Genomic DNA, 15,986 nt, shown 5'->3' on the forward strand with positions numbered 1-15,986 from the left:
CACTGCCACGCACAAAGAGATTGCACTCCAGAAAAGCCGAACTTCTGGGTTCTGGCACGCAAGTGCCCCCAACAATCAGCTGGGCGGCACACATGTACACTCTGGTTTCCAGCACTGCCCCACACGCGAAGGACAGCTGATCGTCATGCACACATGCATGCCAGAAACCCAGAAAACAAGCAGGTAAGGCCATGCATGCTGGACGACATGGCTTCACATGCCACTTTGGACATAGGTTCGCCATCACAGCTCTAACATCTTTCCTTGGTTTTAATGAATTGTGGGAATCCAGGTAGGCTATAAGTGTTGGAGTTGTGTTTATACTATATAAAAGAGAGAATTCATTCATGCTGCTTGGTGAGCTGGTAACTAGGTAAATGTAAATTCCCTACATGCCATCCATTAGAATTTCATTGAAATTGTTTTTGGAAAGAAATTTCAAAAGCAACTTCTGTACATTAAAATTCTACTGAGTGCAGAAAGAAAAACAAAGATAATATTTTCAAGGTGGAACTAACACATTGCCAAGAGAGCAGAAACAAACCAACCAAGAATTACAATTTAAGCAGCATTATTAGTTTCATTCTGCTTTTGGAGAGTGGGCAAGCTAAGGGCACCTATACTCCAAATGTGAAATATGGTTTTTCACTGCTGAGAATGTTTTGTCCCAGAAAAGCAATGAAAGTGTAATTAAAGAAAGAGATTGATTTATGCTATACTAAGCAGATGGATCCTAGGTCATTTTAAGATTCAGGCATGAATGGTTATGCCTTTTTGATTCTGGATATTTTTTAGCAACAATGAGTTGTAACACGGCAAGCAAAGAGAGAAAGAGAAAGGGAGAATGAGAAAAAGATCACAAATTGCTAAGTACACCATCTGCATAGGTAACTTTGTATTTGGTGAACTTGCATTCTGTCTTCAATAGAAGTTCCAACAATTAGAGCAGTCTAAATAGCAATAGCAGTTAGACTTACATACTGCTTCACTGTGCTTTACAGCCCTCTCTAAGTGGTTTACAGAATTAGCATACTGTCCCCAACAATTTTGGTCCTCAGAAGGATGGAAGGTTGAATCAACCTTGAGCCGTGAAATTCGAACTCAAAACAGAAGGCTTGTTAAAGAGTCTAGCATGTGGGAAAGGTCTGGCTAAAATAATTAATTAAAAGGATCACATAATTAATCTCACTGTCCATTTTACTTGTCTCCGCCTAAATCCACACATTGCATTAAACCACAATATGATTTGAGTGGTGAGGGGATTTTACTTAGTTATGGGTGAACTTAGCCACTATTCTTTGCAAGTAGGATACTATTCATGGGTTAATGTGATCCCAGACAATTATGGTTTATATAACAAACTTGGGCCTCTGGTGGCTCAACAGACTAATGCAGTCTGTTATTAATAGCAGCTGCTTGCAATTACTGCAGGTTCAAGTCCCACCAGGCCCAAGGTTGACTCAGCCTTCCATCCTTTACAAGGTAGGTAAAATGAGGACCCAGATTGTTGGGGGCAATAAGTTGACTTTGTATATAATATACAAATGGATGAAGACTATTGCTTGACATAGTGTAAGCCGCCCTGAGTCTTCGGAGAAGGGCGGGATATAAATGCAAACTAAAAAAAACCAACTGGAATTAACAGTTAGATATTAAGCAACCAACTATACTATGCAGCAAAGAGGATGGTTTCTAAAGTTTACACAAAAGGAAACTGAAAATTGGATGTAGTACAAAGAAGGGGGAAGTCAGAAATCAAATATTTAGCTTTATTATCTAGGGCTATTTTTCTTTCTTTTTTTTAACACTTATAAATAATAATATAGTGGGGATTTTGACATCAAGCTCAAAAATGTATAATTCTTATAACTTGTGCTCTCTTTGGAAACCTTTAACACTCAAAATAAGTTTAGTAATTGTATAACTTCAGTAATTATTTGTCCATTGATAGGTTTTTTTTTTTAAAAAATGCATCTCTGCCTTAAATAAACATTCAAAAATACTCAACTAACCAACAAAAACCAAAATGGAGTAAAGAAAACCAGAACCTACTGTGATAAATTCATTATAGACATCTGTTCTTTTTTATCTTACTTCCCTGAAACAGGGATTAGAATTGTCTAGTGTTAGTTTTTCTTCAAAAGTTCATTTACCTTACATTATATTTTAATAACACAATTTCCACAACAATATCAAGTCAATACAAATCACCAAGCTAGAAAAGTTTCATGACTATACCATTGTTGATACATCTCATTTTGAAATAGACCACCAATGGGCTCTCTTTAATATAAAGGCAGTACAGATGCCCTTTAACTAACACCATTAAAACAAAATAGAGGCAAAAAGCCACAGTCAGAATTAACAATATATTAAATTTATATGCCACTTTTAGAAACTCTGGCAGTTGTGCAATAGTCAAGGTAATTGATTTGCTCAATGGCAGCGGAATTCCCTCCAGCTCTAACAATTTCACTACAGCTCTCATAAAAAAAATAGAAATTAATTTTATGATAGTCACATGTATTATGCCCACCCCCAAAGTTACAGGCTTTTACATTCATGACAGTTTATTTTTTTGCATGAGTTAAAATTTTTAATATGAGAGAGAGAGGGAGGGAGGGAGGGAGAAATGGTAAAGAGAAAATCCTGATTGTGGGATGAAGAGGGGCATTTTCATTGAATGTTAATGAAACATTTTAAAGGCATTAGCAATCCCAATTGTTCTTTATTTAGGCCAGTGATGGTGAACTTTTTTGGCAACGAGTGCCCAAGCCGGAAGGTACATGCACCACCTGAAACCTGAAGACCAGCTGGCCGGTGCATGCATGCCTGGTTTTTTCCTGGGGGGTGTGTGCGTTTCAGGTCATTTATTTGACTGTTCTCAAGCTGTTTTTGGCCTGAAAACAGCCCTGAAAATGGCCTGAAAAGCAACCTGTTTTGTTGGCTGTTTGGGTGGCCATTTTCTGACCATTTTTGGGCCATTTTTCAGGCCAAAACAGGCCAGAAAATGGCCCGGAAAAAGCCCCCAAAATGGCCTGTTTTTCGGCTGTTTTCAGACTGTTTTCTGGCACTCTGGCACCTGCGATGACCAGCTGGCCGGCGTGCAAGAAATCAGAAGAGCAGCTGGCGACGGTACATGTGCCCACAGAGGGGGTTCTGCATGCTACTTCTGGCACACGTGCCATTGGTTCGCCATCACAGATTTAGGCAGTTCTGACCAGTTGCAAGCCACCACTTGCAAGATATAGTACCAAAGGGAACAAATGATCCACACTGATCTAAAAAAGCAAAGCAGTTGCTTACCATAAAGAGGATCCCTCCGTTCCAGTGACCTCTAAAAAGTCATATTCATCCTCCAATTGGAAATCCAAGAAAACCAGAGCTATGGTGTCTCCAGGCTCTGCTAAGATCGTCCATGTGCAGTCAGCATTGTTGTTGTACTCCAAAGGATAATGGGGGGTTGAAATTATTCCACTCTGCCCCCGAAGTGTCCCACCACAGGCATCATCGGCTGAAAACCAAAACAAGAAAGGTTAGTTCAGCCAAACATAACAAATGTCAGCCTGAACTCAAGGCTTTTGACAACATTCTCCATGCCCCAGCTTGGTCAACATACAAAACACTTTCTGTCAAAACCATCATGGAAGTTAGTGTAGTGGAGCAATTTAAGAGACTGAACAACACAGAATCCAATTAGAATCATTTTTGAATTAAATAAGAAAGCCTGGCCTAGATCATAGGTCACACTCTGAATGTACATGATGGTCTTTTCCAGAGATATATGGCTGATGATATCCCATATGATGCTAAGTAAGATTGCAAGAAAGTTGGAGGTGAGTAAGATGAATGCCTATCTCAGAAAAGGGTGCTGAAGTACTGAGAGATCTGGGGATAAATGTTTCCAAGAGACTGCCTAAAACTGAAATTGGGAAACTCCAATTCTAGGATCCAAAATTTTCTATTTATTCCAAACTAGCTTAAAAAGATGTTAATGATATTTACATTGTTCTTGCTTTTCTGAGTCTTGCCAACAATGTGGGGGTGGCTGACCTTTTCCCCTCTCCAAATTCCATAGTCCAGAAGACATTTGGCTCAGGAGCAGCAAGTGACTATATTTCAATTATTACATTTTATTGTATTGCAATTGTATTGCACTCAGAAAGCTCAAACTGCCCAAGGAGCTGCTGATCCAGTTCTACAGAGGAAAAGTCTGCATCTGCACCTCTATAACTGTCTGGTTTGGTTCTGCAACCCAACAAGACAGACACAGACTTCGGAGGATAATTAGAACTGCAGAAAAAATAATTGCCACCAACCTGCCTTCCATTGAGGACCTGTATACTGCACGAATCAAGAAGAGGGCCGTGAAAATATTTACAGATCCCTCACATCCTGGACATAAACTGTTTCAACTCCTACCCTCAAAATGACGTTACAGAGCACAGCACACCAGAACAACTAGACACAAGAACAGTTTCTTCCCCAATGCCATCACTCTGCTAAACAAATAATTCCCTCAACACTGTCAAACCATTTACTAAGTCTGCAGTACTATTAATCTTCTCATCGTTCCCATCACCCACCTCCTCCCACTTATGACTGTAATCTTGTTGCTTGTATCCTTATGATTTATACTGATATTGTTTCCTGATTGCTTATTTGTAGCCTATGACTATCATTAAGTGTTGTACCTTATGATTCTTGATGAAGGTATCTTTTCTTTTATGTACACTGAGAGCATATTTATTTATTTATTTATTTATTTATTTATTAAATTTGTATACCGCCCTTCTCCCGAAGGACTCAGGGCGGTTCACAGCCAATAAAACCACAATACATATAATACAGATTAAAAACAATATAAAAAACTAATTCAATATACGGCCTAAAAAGTTTTAAATACAATTAAAAAAACCATTTAAAAGCCCCAATTTAAAACCCCAATTTAAAACTACATTTAAGCTAGTCCTGCACGTCGAAACAACAACGTCTTCAGCTCGCGGCAGAAGGTCCGGAGGTCGGGGAGTTGACGGAGCCCTGGAGGCAGCTCATTCCAGAGGGCAGGAGCCCCCACAGAGAAGGCCCTCCCCCTGGAGGTCACCAGCCGACATTGTCTGGTTGACGGTATCCGAAGGAGGCCCTCTCTGTGAGAGCGCACTGGTCGGTGGGAGGCTAACGGTGGCAGTAGGCGGTCCCGTAAATACCCCGGTCCTAAGCCATGGAGAGCTTTAAAGGTGATAACAAGCACCTTGAATTGGACCCGGAAGATCACTGGGAGCCAGTGCAGACCATGCAGGAGGGGTGTCACATGGGAGCCACGAGGTGCTCCCTCTATCACCCGTGCAGCCGCATTCTGAACCAGTTGAAGCCTCCGGGTACCCTTCAAGGGGAGCCCCATGTAGAGAGCATTACAGTAGTCATATGCATCAAGACAAATTCCTTGTGTGTCCATTCACATTTGGCCAATAAAGAATTCTATTCTATTCTATTCTATTCTATTCTATTCTATTCTATTCTATTCTATTCTGTTCTGTTCTGTTCTGTTCTGTTCTGTTCTGTTCTGTTCTGTTCTGTTCTGTTCTGTACTGTTCTGTTCTGTTCTGTTCTGTAAAGCATTTGGTGACATTGACTCACTTCCATTTGGTGGTATATAAATATAATAGACAAATGAGTTAAATATAGATACCATGAAATGGAGCATAACATTAGGGACACTTGGGAGGTATAATGCAGTTCTAAGAGCACTGGGACAGTTACATATAACTATAGATAAAAGCTTATCATAGCTTCATTGAATTCATTCCCCCCACTTTCTTGATTAATTTGAAATTTGCCCCCGTTTCTGTTCCAAATGTTATGGGAAAAATAATGACCATAGTAGTACTGGGGGTGGGGGATGGGGGTGGGGGTGGAGCACCGGCCTGGGCATTTAGGGGCGGCATACTTAACTCACCCAATAAAGGTGACCAAAAATCCTTGACAATCTTGCCTCTGAACAGTCAAATTTAGCTGATCATAAAATGTTGGCCCAACCCTAATCTGAACACACCAACTATGAATTTGGTTATGCCACATTTACTTGATAAACATTTCAAATGAAAAATTTAAAGGAACAAATTTTAGCAATCCTTTCTATCTAGAAGACTAGATAACCTCATGACCCATTTGATCATCATTTCAGAGATATTTTCTTATCTGTTTCTCTGTTGTCTTCAACGATGGCAAGGCTCCTTCTGTGTTAAGTTCACATCCTCAACAAATAGAATAGAATAGAATAGAATAGAATAGAATAGAATAGAATAGAATAGAATAGAATAGAATTTTTTATTGGCCAAGTGTGATTGGACACACAAGGAATTTGTCTTGGTACATATGCTTTCAGTGTACATAAAAGAAAAGATACCTTCATCAAGGTACAACATTTACAACACAAATGATGGTCATAGGGTACAATTTAACACTTTGTGATACAACACTTAATGATAATCATAGCGTACAAATAAGCAATCAGGAAATTCAAATTCCTTAAAACAAATCAAATTTGTTTTAATCATCAGCATTCCTAATATATACTGAACAACCAAGGAAGTTTCACTCCTTTTTAACTTAAATCTCACTAGAGCTAACCATTTATTTCTGAATAGATCCCACAATGCATTTATATTCATGCAAAACCATGTCTTAATCAAGCCTATTTACTTAGTCACACTTTCTTTAAAACAACAGACAATAAACTTTCTCACATTGATATGTTTCACAATGACCTACTGAAGAATAAAAGTCTGGTCAGCATATCTGTTGTCCAACACTTTCTAAATTGAGCTAATGTCACCTCTTCTATCCTTCTCATCAGAATTCAACAAACACTTTTCCAGGCACACTTAAACAGATTAATTCCCTTATCATTTTTGCATTTTCTTTGGTTATTTTTTCTCCTTTTTACATTAACAATATCAGTTTTCTTCCAATCATCAGACAGTTACAGTCTTAATGGTAGTGTTAAACAAGTCCATAACCTTTCCATGTGCAAGATACATCCAAATTTAAAATTTCCTAAGTTGTTACAATATTTGTATTTCATCTGTCTTTCATGCCTAAGGTGGAACTAGAATTTACAGTCTCCTGGCTTCTAAGCCAGCATCTTCTCCATGACAGCAGACTGAGTTTTTTAGATAGTTAAAATTGTCTATACCAGGGGTCTCCAACCTTGGTCCCTTTAAGACTTGTGGACTTCAACTCCCAGAGTCCCTCAGCCAGCTCAAACATCACAGTCCCTCAAACATCACAGATTTTTAACTTCGTCGAAACGTCGCCAAGACACTTCCAATTTTACACGGGAGAAAACCCGAACAACCAAAGACCTATATACAAACACCCGTGAAAACCTCAGAAAACAAATATATATATATATATATATATATATATATATGACTTGCCTCTCTTCCTAAATACCAAAGATCCAAGCTGACTTGTCTCTGACCTCTTCTGTCTTGTGACTCTGAACTATTGTCCATCACACCAAGTCATGTAGTTCTTTCTTAACCCACTTTGTCCTCATTCAGAATGTTGCATATCCTCCTCCCCACAATATTTGGATCTTCCATTATCACCTGGAGCAAAGCTGGCTGAGGAATTTTAGGAGTTGAAGTCCACAAGTCTTGAAGTTGCCAAGATTGGAGACCCCGACCTGGAGTACAATATACAACTGTAATAACCTACGTATTTGCATTCTCATATACATTCACAACTACAGAGATATACATATTTTCAGACATATTTTTTTTGCTCTGTCATTCGGAATTAAACTTATCCCATCACTTCTTTGATTCTACCCATCAGCTCCAATCCATGAACACCTTTGTTCAGATCTCTTACATTCTTCCTTATATTCTTACTTTCCATTTGTTCATTCATACTCTTTACCATTTGCCATTGAAAATGAAGTAGGAACAGTTACAGTTAGAAATCTGTGATGTTTAAACTGACAGTTATAACATTCCTTGGAATTATTTTTATTTATTTTATTTATTATTAAATTTATATGCTACCCATTTCCCTGATAAGGCAACTCTGGAAGGATATTGTTATATTTTTAAATATTTATTAACATCTTGATGTTTAAAGTGACCCTGAACTTTGTAGAAGTTTTATTTAGCAACAAATAAATATTACTTTTCATTATAATAAGGGTAAAATATCAGAGAAGCAAAATAAGAAATCATGAAAAAATACAAAATTTTAATTTTGTTGAAATACAGATTAAAAGAGTAAACCTAAACCTAAATAGCTTCTGAAAAGTGTTGTCTTTGTACTATATGGAAACCAAAAGGTGAAGTATAGAAGACCACATCTAGAAAAAAAGATCAGAAACAACAATTGGTTCATTATCATTTGGGTCAGTTAACAATAAGGGAAAAGGAGGAAGTGAGACATATCAATCAACAATGGGTCTTATTTTTTGAAAAAGTTTTACAACAACAATTAAATTTTTCCCCTCCCCAATTTAATTGTTGTTGTAAAACTTTTTCAAAAATAACAATGGGTCTTGTATGGCAAGGAATTTCATCCAGGAGGAGGGTCTTTTTTGCTATGGGACCCACCATTTGGAAGATCATTCTCTCCCCCAAAAGGTGAGATTGCCCCTGACCCAACTGACCTTCTGGAAATTCTAGTTATGTCATCAGACCAGGGGAATCCACTAGAACTATATAGCCTGCAAAATGGCTACACTATCTGTAAGTTTTAGAAAGTACTCTCCTGTGGGTTTTGTTTTGCTTTGTTTATAGCTTTTTGAGAACTGTTTAATTGTATTTTAATGATATTCTTTTTGGTATTTTAATCAAATGTGCCATCCAAAATCATAAAAAGTAAATTATATGTAGTCCAAATTTTGTATGTAGTAATCCTCCAAATGAGACATTCAACCATTTAATATTTTGTTCAAACTTAGAATAAAATGTGAAATTTTTGGATCACTGTCTAATATATACAGATTTATTTTATAATTTATGTAAAATTTATGAAAAATTGGGTGTTCTTTCAGCTTTATAATATCAATTTTTTGTAACTCTTTTGCATCCAATTCCTATTTCCACTGTCTTCCTATTATTTTCCAACTGCTACAATATAATTCAAAAGAACATGGCATCCATAAAACCAGTAAATCATCTGCAACAAAATGGAAATTATATAAAAGCAGACATAATGACACAAGGTTGTATTTTAAGCAGTACATTTTCAATAATTAGTTAAACTCATCAATTCCTTCCTTTAAAATGCATGAATTTCCATTCTGTAACATTCATTTGGGACTTTTGGGTGACGTTGTGGTGAGATCGGACATGTGGTGTAGGTCTCCACACTCCCATGCCAAATACTTCCTGCTTGTGGGCTCCAGATGGAGCCAAAGCTGCCCTGTAGGAGTGGTGAAGCAAAGAGGGGCACCCTGTGAGATTGGGGTGTCACAGCTCTCCTGTCCAGCCTGGGTTTTTTTCTTCCTCTCAGCCATGGCAAGAAGAAGCAGCAGCCTAAAGATTCTGCTACAAAACTGGGACAACCAAAGAACAACAGCTAAGACTGGTGCTGGAGAGAAGAAGGTGAGCCATTTTGAAACTAGTGGAGAGGATTTTTCTTTTGCTTTAAATCTAAACCCAAGAAACAATTCAGAATAATTTGCTCAGAACTATGTTACAGCGGTGTTTAAGCATTTTGGAGCACTCTGAAGAAATACCTAACCAGAAATGAAAGATCAGGAGAGTAAATAATATATTTTGAAATAAATAGAAAATTGGAACTCCTAAACTGGGAAGAAGCGGTACTGGGAAGGCATTTTTAAATGTTGGAATTATCTATTTATAAAACTTATTCTTCTTTTACAAATGTTTTATAATCAAAATGACAATGGACTAGTAAACTGAAATCTAAGTGGAGAGTGCCAACTGCTTACAAAAAGGAAAATTACAAGTTTCTATTTATATGAAAGACAGTGAAAGTGAAAATTCCATTGGATTATTTTTAGGTACCCTATGAGTACTGGTAGTGGGATGTGGTGGCTTAGTGGATAAGATGCTGAGCTTGTTGATAGAAAGGTTGGCAGTTCAGCAGTTTGAATCCCTAATGCTGCCTAATGGGGTGAGTTCCTGTTACTTGTCCCAGCTTCTTTCAACCTAGCAGTTCAAAAGTACATAAAAAATGCAAGTAGAAAAATAGGGACCACCTTTGGTGGGAAGGTAACAGCATTTTGCGTGCCTTTGGCATTTAGTCATGCTGGCCACATGACCATGGAGACATCTTCAGACAACGCTGGCTCTTTGGCTTTGAAACGGACATGAGCACCACCCCCTACAGTCAGGAACGACTAGTACATATGTGCGAGGGGATTCTTTATCTTTATGAGTACTGGAGATCCAAATATGAAAATGAGGAAGTGATTTAATTAAAGAGACATTTCAATATTATACTAGAGGATTGAATTTGTAAAGAAGACATAAAGGGGCTTTTGATAACCTTTGGGACTACTTAAATGGAATTGATTGTTAACCTATGAAATATAAAGAACTGGGACAAGTATACATCTTGAAGGGTAATTCAAAGACTGAATAAATAGTTCTTGGACTATTGAATAAAAATCTTTTTTTTTTTCAAAAAACAAAATAAGATACTTAAAAAGGAAGAAATGAGTGGAATTGTGCAGTAGCTGGATTTACTCTTTCAAAATACAAAAGACATTATGGACAAAGGATTTAAGGAGATTAAGGAAAAAATGGAAAATACCATACAAGGGATGATGAGTACAGACCAAGACGCCAAGGAAAGGGAGAAGTCAAACAAAGAAAGGAAGAAGGAAGAAGACAAAGAGGAGATAAAATAATAGTGATTGATGAATTAAACCAGGGAGAAAACATATTAAGAAAGTTGGAAGATATTTTTGAAATGGAGGCAGGGGTCTGGGTAGAAATTTTAGAAACTAAGCGGTGGAAGAGGGTAGAGGTGGGAGGAACTAGACATAGACAGAGATTCAAGAGGGGAATTTGGGAGGCAAGTCAAAAAAAAAAAGGCATAGCAATTGAAGTATTGAAGCAGGCAAGAAATGATGGTTAGAAGATTTTCTTGTTTATTGTTCTGATTCGCTTTTCCTTTTCCCTCTTTCTTTTAAAGCATAGCAATTAAAATATGAAGCAAGCAAGAGATGATGGATGGATGATTTCCTTTTTTTGTTCTTGTTCTGAGTTACTTTTCCCTCCCTCCCTCCCTCTTTCTCTCTCTCTCTCTTCTTTTTTTTTTTTTTAAGGCAGGTGACATGATTAGAAGTTAGACAGGAAAGAAAGAAAAAGTTTCTTAATAAAGGGTGACATGATTAAAAGCTAGAATAAGTGATAGAAATAAGGGTAATATTAATGTATACATTTTTATTTTATAAAATGAAACGAAGAATTAAAAAATGTGGAATAATTGAATAATGACAGACTGCAACCTAATATAGATGTGTGTTGTTGTTAGAAATATGTAACTTAATTGGATGTAATTATTATGTTTAATCTGATCAGTTTCATTTGTATTGGAATGTATGGCACCCAGGTGCCACACAGTTCACGCATTGATTTGACATTTTTACAAAAAAAATAAAAAAAGGAAAAACATTCATTTGGGAGAATGAAATTTTATTGTAAATCAATGCCTTAAATGAAAATAAGTAGTCATCTTATGACAAAAATTGGGATCAGAATCTTGGTCACTGAGTGAAATGATCATTGTAGGAAATTCACATGACTGCTTTGCCTGATAACTGCAATTCCAGCATTCCCATTTGTAATTGTTAAGAAATTTCATGGGTCATTAAGCACAGTGTGGGGTTACCTGGGGAGAGAGGCCCTAGGTGGCCTGGTGTAGACTACAGAGCCTACTGACCAGTGGTGGAATTCAACTGGTTTGCACCACTTCGAGTGAACTGGTTATTAAACCGGGGGTGGGTGCGGTGCAGCCCCCCATGCCCCCCATGTTTTGGCTCCCAGGTAAGTGCAGGATGGCCTACTAGGCCCAAATGGGGGGTGGGGTGGGGTGCGGTGCAGCCCCCCATGGCCCCCATGTTTTGGCTCCCAGGTAAGTGCAGGATGGCCTACTAGGCCCAAAATGGGGGGTGGGGTGGGGTGCGGTGCAGCCCCCCATGGCCCCCATGTTTTGGCTCCCAGGAGGTGCAGGAGGCCAAGTGCTGCCTGTCACACCCCTGGCCACGCCCACCATGGCCACACCCACCCAGGCGGTCATTAGGGCAGATAACCAGTTGTTAAATTATTTGAATCCTACCACTGCTATTGGCATGTGGAAACCAGCCTTACCTAGGAGGTCTGGCCCAGTTGTCCAACCCACCATGGCCAAGAGGCAGTGGGAAAGCCAGCAGGGAAGGTTGCAAGTTGCTGCCGCCACCTACCAAGAAGGCTCCCTCTCATCTCTGGAATCATGTGTTCATAATCATGTGACTATAAGGAAGTGTGTGTGTGTGTGTGTGTGTGTGTGTGCGCACGCGCATTCCATTTGTCAATAGTCAGAAGTGCTTTACAAGCCATAAAACACCTTTACAAAGGTCATCATTAAATGGTCATAAGTTGAGGACTACCTCTAATGGCAACATAGTCTTCAATTTACCGTATCAAATTTTTAGTCAAATAGTTCCTCCAGGATTGTCTGAACAATGCAATTTTCTTGTCTGTAGTGCTATCCTTTGCACCTTCCTACCAAACATAGTATACATTTTCAAAACAGATACACCATTCAACAGAAAAACAGAATATTATCGTCCTACTCTTTTTAAAGTATACCTTTTTACTTTTCAAAGGCATAATTAGCTTAATTAGGAAGAGAATTCAAAGAACCACTATTAAATCTGAGAGGGTGAAATTAGCAATCAATTACTGCAGTAAATTGAAAGTAAAATTTAAATATCTCCTCCTTTAAATCAACTTGGTCTGTGAAAAGGTCAAAGGTGTAGTTCAGAAACATCAAACAATGGAAAAATTAAAACCAAAAGGAATTAGCATAAGCTATCTCTTCTAGTACATACTTACTTTGATGAAAATTGTACAAAATTCACTAAAGATGACTTTCAGGGCAACCAGCAAGGCTTCAGCTTTAATGTTTTAAATTCAGCTTATTAAAGGCAGAGCAGTTAAGAATTTCCATTTTGGATTTGTTTTTAAATGGCTATTTTCCAGTTTGCTTTCTATTAAACTAGACAATTCAGAAATTCATTTCTGGTTTATGCAATCAACCAGAAAGTCTTTCATTGGGAATATAATTATGTTTGTGTGTTATTTAATTATAGTGGAGTGTGTTGGCTGATTTGGGGTTAGGACCCTGGGCTGAGGATTGGTAGGGTTGTGTTTGAGATCTGGTTGCTGTCACGTGGCAGGGTGAGCTCCCATCACTTGCTCCAACTCTTGCCAACCCAGGAGTTTGAAAGCAGGTGACTGTGAGTAGATAGATGGGTACCACTTTGGTGGGCAACTTAACAGGAACATGAAAGGAGCCCCCAACTGGGCACCCATGGGCAATTGTAATGTCACTGGTTGATCCTTTCACCATGGAGGTAATGTCACTGGTTGATCCTTTCACCATGGAAGCAGTAGTATTTATAGTTTACTGAACAAGCCACAATTGTGTAGGCTTGACCAATATGTTCAAATAAAACTAACTGCATAATGTTTTCATATATATTCTAGCATCTGGGATTAATTCTGTTACATGTGCTATTTGCTTTTGATATGGACTTGGGCAGGTGATCCATGAATTGCATTATCATCTGGAGTCACTAAAAAGGAAGAAGGTTGTCAAGATTGAATTAGGACACTTTAAATTTCCTACTAGAACTTCATGCTCAGCTATTTGGACTCAAACTAAGGACTTGAATGTGAGACTGGGTGAGTTGTTCAAGACTTCCTTAAAATTACACCAGAGACTTGAATATCTTTTCCATCTTCACACACAACTCTATGAATTACAACTAAAGAGGATGGAGGCTGAGATAAGTAGAAAGGCAGAAAGGCAGAAAGACAGAATGGGATGGTGTGCGCACACATAAACACACATCCAATCTGTATAATGGGAAGCATGTATCCATCAAATTATTTCTTCAAATATTTCAGTAGTGTTTGGTGGTGGTTCTCTAGGTTTTCAAGCAGATAGTTCTCAAGTAACTATCTGACCTGATTCACTGACCTGATTCACACATTCTGCCAATCCTAGTTCTTTGATTAATGTACAATTGACAAAATTCACCAAAAGAACCAACCAAATAACAATAGAGCTTAGCAGAATGCATAAACCCCACTGCTATGCATTAGAATTGATGGGAATTGAACTTGAGATCTATTGCTTGTAGAATATAAAAAAATTCTATCAGTTATAAAAACTAAATTAAAGCCAAAGTTCGCACTTTGTGGTAAGTTATAGTGCTATTTGTTTATGGTTTAGAGAAATGCATGATCCCGTCCCTCTAGTTTATTGTTTAATGTTTTGCAAACCTAACAAATTGTGCTTTAGTCAACAAACTATGTTTAAACAAATAATAAAGTTATAGATTTTGTCATGGACAATCTTCATGAGAAGAAGGCTCGGAAAACCTTTATTTTTTTGCCAGAATGCCTATTCTATTTTTTCTTCTTATTGCAATAGTGTTGCAGCTGCAAAGACTATTTATCTTTCTAAAGACACTGTTCTCCAAGAAATATTGTATTTATTTCTGCTTTATATAAGTCTAGATATTGTGTTATATATGATTCTTGGTTTATTGTCTGTGATAAAAATTAAATACTATCACTGAAATTCCAGCTTAGCCGAAAGTGAACTACTGTAGCAGAATTTGGAGGATTTTGGTCCTATTTGTTAAAAAATGGATCCAGAAATAAAGAGAACTGTGGTGCAGTTGAGAAAGGATTTGTACACACACTATTGAAAATATTTCACAATTACTTTGCCAAGATGATGGCAATGCACTTCCTATTACAGTATATTTTGACTGGAAACATGTAAAAACCAGCCAGGGATGGGATGAGAGAATGGAACCAAATGACTTAGCTAATCTAACTTTGATTTAGCTAACCAAACATTTTTACATTTAGTAATTTATACAGATGTCTATTTTATTTGTTAGAAACTCTTCCTTTATTAACCAACTTTATTTATATAGCATTACTCTGTCAACATACCATGCATGTATTGTAGACAGTCAGGGAACATGCACAACAACAAAGTAAACACCTATGACTAAAAAACGGCAGCAATTGTCTAATTCACTACTTTCTCAGCAATGTATGCCTGTATAAATGTTTAATATAATGTCTGTCAACTTCCCATGTACATAATCTTAATAAACAGACAATATAGTCTATTGAGTACCAAAATATATTGTGTGGGGGAACATATTATTGGAATTTCAATAACATATTCCCCTGCCTGAATTTTGAATGGCTCTTATTTTGCCCTTGTTCATCAGCTCTTAAAAACTAGAATTTTCCTAGGATAGATAATAGGGCTTTTCTGGAAGATGTATGCTAGATTGTATATTTTCTTGCTCTTTCTGGATGTCATTTTATTTTCTTCTTCATTATATTCTTTTCATACTACTTTTAGCAACCCCCAGAGTTGCTATGGTGTCAGGAGGTTTTATAAATTTGATGAATTTATAGCAAATTTGATGGGATTTTTTTTTTTTTACAATTGCAACAATATTCTATTTGTATAGTTTTCCAGTAAAGACAAAATAATATGCCCATTAGTACAACATCATTCAAAAAGAATTTGATGACATTTTGTTGTTTTCCCATTTTTTACAAGTACAATATTAAAGGACCGAAAGCTATGGAAAAAATATGCATGCTTCAGTTTTGAAAACAAAAAAACATATCTTGACTCAAAATGCAAGTCAGGAAAAGTGGAAAGCAACTGCTGAGTTCCAGATGGTAACAACAACCATGTGGGGATTCTAGTAG

The 15,986-nt window shown here is 37.4% G+C and overlaps 1 protein-coding gene across 1 annotated transcript in view; it reads right to left on the bottom strand.

Moving 5' to 3' along the window:
• The window catches only part of CSMD2 (CUB and Sushi multiple domains 2), a 795,888-nt gene that overhangs the window by 478,017 nt on the left and 301,885 nt on the right, over nt 1-15,986 (bottom strand). The window contains exon 5 of the mRNA XM_058195470.1: nt 3,307-3,514. Within this exon, the coding sequence (XP_058051453.1) occupies nt 3,307-3,514 (208 nt within the window). The remainder of the gene's footprint in view (nt 1-3,306; nt 3,515-15,986) is intronic.

The sequence above is a fragment of the Ahaetulla prasina genome, chromosome 10 (assembly GCF_028640845.1).
Source record: "Ahaetulla prasina isolate Xishuangbanna chromosome 10, ASM2864084v1, whole genome shotgun sequence".
Classification (NCBI taxonomy): domain Eukaryota; kingdom Metazoa; phylum Chordata; class Lepidosauria; order Squamata; family Colubridae; genus Ahaetulla; species Ahaetulla prasina.